General features: G+C 44.7%; 1 protein-coding gene across 1 annotated transcript; it reads right to left on the reverse strand.

Annotated features, from left to right (window-relative positions):
- On the reverse strand, positions 1-4782 carry LOC139573578 (Golgi-associated plant pathogenesis-related protein 1-like). Its single transcript, XM_071397198.1, has 5 exons — positions 4318-4782; positions 3178-3286; positions 2892-2995; positions 2188-2265; positions 1-1678 (listed from the first exon to the last, which is right to left on the reverse strand). The coding sequence occupies exons 1-5, from the start codon at positions 4328-4330 to the stop codon at positions 1518-1520; spliced, it is 465 nt and encodes a 154-aa protein (XP_071253299.1). The 5' UTR covers positions 4331-4782; the 3' UTR covers positions 1-1517.
- Between the last annotated feature and the right edge of the window lie 599 nt (positions 4783-5381).

The following is a 5381-nucleotide window of genomic DNA, read 5'->3' on the forward strand; positions in this document are numbered from 1 at the left end:
TTATACATTTTCATGTCTTTATTGAACACACCGTGTAAACATTCACAGTGCAGGGTGGAAAAAGTATGAGAACCCTTGGATTTAATAACTGGTTGACCCTCCTTTGGCAACAATAACCTCAACCAAACGTTTTCTGTAGTTGCGGTTCAGACCTGCACAACGATCAGGAGGAATTTTGGACCATTCCCTTTTACAAAACTGTTTCACTTCAACAATATTCTTGGGATGTCTGGTGTGAACATGCCACAGCATCTCAATCGGGTTGAGGTCAGGACTCTGACTGGGCCACTCCAGAAGGTGTATTTTCTTCTGTTGAAGCCATTCATGTTGATTTACGTCTGTGTTTTGGGTCGTTGTCCTGTTGCATCACCCAACTTCTGTTGAGCTTCAATTGGCGGACAGATAGCCTAACATTCTCCTGCAAAATGTCTTGATGAACTTAGGACTTCATTTTTCCGTCGATGATAGCAAGCTGTCCAGGCCCTGAGGCAGCAAAGCAGCCCCAAACCATGATGCTCCCTTCACCATACTCTACAGTTGGGATGAGGTTTTGATGTTGGTGTGCTGTGCCTTTTTTTCTCCACACATAGTGTTGTGTCTTCCTTCCAAACAACTCAACTGTAGTTTCATCTGTCCAGTAGCGCTGTGGAACATCCAGGTGCACTTTTGCAAACTTCAGATATGCAGCAATGTATTTTTGGACAGCAGTGGCTTCTTCCGTGGTGTTCTCCCATGAACACCATTCTTGTTTAGTGTTTTACTATCGTAGACTCGTTAACAGAGATGTTATTATGTTACAGAGATTTATGTACGTCTTTAGCTGACACTCTAGCATTCTTCTTAACCTCGTTGAGCATTCTGTGCTGTGTTCTTGCAGTCATCTTTGCAGGATGACCACTCCTAGGGAGAGTAGCAACAGTGCTGAACTTTCTCCATTTATAGACAATTTGTCTTACCGTGGACTGATGAACATCGAGGCTTTTAGAGATACTTTTGTAACCCTTTCCAGCTTTATGTCAACAATTCTTAATCTGAGATCTCTTTTGTTCGAGGCATGGTTCACATCAGGCAATGCTTCTTGTGAATAGCAAACTCAAATTTTGTGAGTGTTTTTTATAGGGCAAGGCAGCTCTAACCAACATCTCCAATCCCGTCTCATTGATTGAACTCCAGGTTAGCTGACTCCAATTAGCTTTTGGAGAAGCCATTAGCCTAGGGGTTCACATACTTTTTTCAACGTACACTGTGAATGTTTAAATGATGTATTCAACATAGACAAGAAAAATACAATAATTTGTGTGTTATTAGTTTAACCACACTGTGTTTGTTTGTTGTTGTGACTTAGATGAAGATCAGATCAAATTTGATAACCAATTTATGCAGAAATCCAGGTAATTCCAAAGGGTTCACATACTTTTTCTTGCCACTGTATATAAAGTCAAGGACACAAGTCAAAGTGCAAATGTCTTTTGGATGGTCAGCTCCTGGGGGATGGGGGTGATGGGTCAGTATGTTCCTCAGTCCTTGGGCGGCAGGACGTTGTTGTCAAAGTGTCCCTGGTTGGTGATGTTCCCTGCTGGAAAGTACCTGGCTACCACAAATGACGAGCCATCTGGCGCACTGGCCTTCCCCACACCCAGCTTCTTACTGCCCTTCCACACCATTGCTGTGAAATGACCTGGTTAGAGAGAGAGAGAGAGACAAGCTAAACACATTCACTGAAGGAAGCCGTCTGCAGCACTGCTCCTCTAAATATATACAGTTACAGAACCCTATGTTCATCTCCTCCCACCCTCTATCGTCCCGTACATATACACTCTTTCCCCTCTATTGCACACTCCCATCTCTCCCCCTCTGTCTTTCCTCTCCTCCTTTATCTATCAGCAGCACATGAGTTGATAGGAGTGATCCTGACGCTGCAGGGTCGGTCACACTGAGCAGGAAGCTTCAGGAAGGGAACAGGAATGACTATAAAGAACTGTGATTTTCCCACAGGCAGCAGTGTTCCATGCATGTTTGTGAGCTGAGTCCCAGATCTACACAGTCACAGAACGGTAATGTCACGTTTATAGAACAGAAAACACACAGTCCAACCCTGAACCCAGCCTGGGTGAACACAACACTGTGGCATGCAGCACTACACCGAGTCAGAGTGTGTGTGTGTGTGAGTGTGCGCGCGCGTCTCACCTGTGCCAGAGGAGAAGCCGGGGCGGTTGAAGTTGTATTGTTTTACCTCGTCATACCAGCGGTCGGCCACATCCTTCCCTATACACAGAGAGGACAAAGGTTGCAGGTTATCACATAACATTATACTTGTTTGTTGCCTTTGTCACTATTGTTTAACAGTAACTCGGGCCAAAACCCACAGAGATGACAGTGGCAAGGAAATATTATCCAAGATGGCAGCTTTCCAAGGCAACAGTGCTAACCCTTTAAAAGCTGCCAAAGATTTAGGTGGGTCAGAAGAACACGGAGAGGTTTGAGAACCCCAGTTTCAGAGGAGAAGTCCAGAGAGAGATGAACTGAGCATGACCCAGTGATAGTATGTATCAATAGGAGACTGTTTATGAATCACAGCAGACTGTCAGGTCAGTGCACAGACATAGTTGTGCTCTGAGTCATGGTCTTGTTGCTGAAACACACTCCGAACACAGAGCAGGGAAATGGACCCCAGCTGATCCTGCCTGGGCAGCCACTGGACAGGATAGTCTATAGTTTAGACCTAACTAAACCCTACAGAGACTCTGGATCGCTCTCTTTAATGTTACTATCTGTACCGTACACAGTGAATAATGTATCTGTCCTCATTTCCATAACTACACATATGCAGGCTATGTCAATGTTTGTGGTTGATCATAGCATTAGGAGTCAGTGGGTTAGAGTGTGTGTACCTGGTTGGTCATAGGAGGCCCAGGCCAGGTTCTCGCCACAGCTCCCCCTACTGGACTCAACACTGTGCTTCAGGATCCGTGTGCTGGCCAGAGACTCAGCATACCTACAGGGTGGAGATAGTTGTGGTAATAGTTAGATAAAGACAGCTGATATATGGGTGCAGTTAGGTGAAGTGGAAGGAAGTAAGGGTTTGGGTGTAGTTGGCCATGTCTCTGATAAAGGTGGTGGTGGGTGGAGGAGATAGATAAGTGTGTGTGGGGTGGGCCCAATGTGTGTGTGACCCACCTAGTGGCATCTCTACTCAGCTTGCTGCTCAGCTTTAGAGGGGGCGCCTGGTGCTTCCTACGATACTCGTTATGACTCTGCAACACCTCCTCCGAAAACTGCTTAGAAGCTGAGAGAATCACATAAAACGAGATGACATGAAAAAACTGAAGGATAAGTGTCTATTGTTTCCCTTGTTTTCACTATAATATACAATCAAACTTTCAAATCATTAATACAACTCAATAAAATGGTAGGCTGCAGATAATCAGACAGTAACTTAGGCAGTAGTAAATCTCCAGTAAGCCCCATACATATGGCTGTTCCCAGGCTTGACTGAGTCTATATACTACTAGACAGACAAAACCAGGGTATGAATGAATGGGGGACACATCCTCCCTCTCCCCCTCTCCCCAGCCTGGTGCCAATCACAGCCCTACTCGCGCATCTCCATTCTCTCTGGCATTCACACAATGAGGCGATTCTCACACACACACACACACAATTTTATTTGCTAAATACACATATTTAGCAGATGTTATTGCGGGTGTAGCGAAATACAAAGTCTGTTACGGTCTTGTGATGGATCAGTGGTTGCAGTCCTTGGGGCTGGATCCTTGACCCAGACTTAGCTTATTCCTAAACTAAATACCACTTTCAATGGAGGATAATGTTGTTCTGGAAACTGGCCCCTAAAATGTTATGTCAATCGATATCAAAACACACACACACTCACATAACCAGACACAGTTTGCAAATAGAGAATTCCCCTACTAGCACAGCTATTCCTGATACTCTCAATAGTGGTTTCATCTTTACCACAGAAGAGAAGAAACTGACCTAGCGCATAGGCGTTACAAGACCATGTCAAATAAATATGTACAGCTTTTTAAAATCCACCCCTTTTTCCTGTTGCATGATAACAGCCCATTGGCACAAACTGAGAGCTAAGCCTCTTTTGTAATCACACACACACACACACACACACACACACACACACACACACACACACACACACACACACACACACACACACACACACACACACACACACACACACACACACACACACACACACACACACACACACACACACACACACACACACACACACACACACACACACACACACACACACAATTAAATCTCATGTAGTCTTACCTGATTTGCCCATGACGCAGAAACTCTCTCCTGTTCCCTTTGGCTCAGTTCTCTGATGGTCTGAAGCAGCTGCTATGACTTTTGTTTCTGTCCCTCTCTCCCTCTCCCTTTCTGTATTCCTATTTTTCTTTGTACACTTTATTCCTCTTGCTGACACTCCTCCCTCTAGTAAACTAGTCTTTCTCAAACCTTTTGCTTCTATCCTCTCTCACTCTTACACACCCTGCCTTTTCCTTGGCCACACACACACAATATCTTCCTTCTCTGTATCCCTCTGTAACACACAGGCTCTCTCTTTCACTCTCTCTCTTTCGCTCTCTCTCTCTCTCTCTCTCTCTCTCTCTCTCTCTCTCTCTCTCTCTCTCTCTCTCTCTCTCTCTCTCTCTCTCTCTCTCTCTCTCTCTCTCTCTCTCTCTCTCTCTCTCTCTCTCTCTCTCTCTCTCTCTCTCTCTCTCTAACTGAAAGGGGAGACCGAGTACGCATGGCTGTTCTGATGACATCATCTCTATGAGACACATGCCCTTTTATGGCCTGAGATTCCTGCTTTCTGCTGGACATGATACTAACTGCTCTTAGTTTAGTATAAACTAAACTGTTTCATGTTATCTAAAAGGATGAGTGACTGTAACTGTTTTGGCAGAGTTAATATGCAAACCCTTGTCACGTGCGAACACACATACAAGAAACACCCACATTAAAGTCTTATTTGACTTCAGTCATAGCCGCTGCATTTTTTATTGAGCAAGCTAAAAAAACAATGCTATTTTTAAGTCTACATTTCTTTAAAAAATGACTTTCCTAAAGAATTGCTCCAGGACACCGTAAGCTATTCTACCTGCCAAGGGCATCTGGGGTGTCATGATTCCAAAGCCTGAACTCTCTCAGTAGAATCAGTTTGACACAGAAGGCTGGTAATTTGTTTGGTGGCTTGATCAGTGTAGTTGCACTGAGTTGGGGCGATGAGTCCGATAAGGTTGACGGCTGGAATCTGTGAGTTGGAGATATGGGAAGTGTCGGCAGTAGGGAGTGATCATTACCCCATAGTATTCCCAGTAGGCCGGAGG

The sequence above is a fragment of the Salvelinus alpinus genome, chromosome 4 (assembly GCF_045679555.1).
Source record: "Salvelinus alpinus chromosome 4, SLU_Salpinus.1, whole genome shotgun sequence".
Taxonomy (NCBI): domain Eukaryota; kingdom Metazoa; phylum Chordata; class Actinopteri; order Salmoniformes; family Salmonidae; genus Salvelinus; species Salvelinus alpinus.

Bases quoted from the DNA above. Each gene is read 5' to 3' on its own strand.
- LOC139573578 (XM_071397198.1), bottom strand. The intron at 2,996-3,177 runs GTGGGTCACACA...TCCACCCTGTAG, and splicing joins CTGAGTAGAGATGCCACTAG to GTATGCTGAGTCTCTGGCCA. The intron at 1,679-2,187 runs GTGAGACGCGCG...CTCTCTAACCAG, and splicing joins CGGCTTCTCCTCTGGCACAG to GTCATTTCACAGCAATGGTG.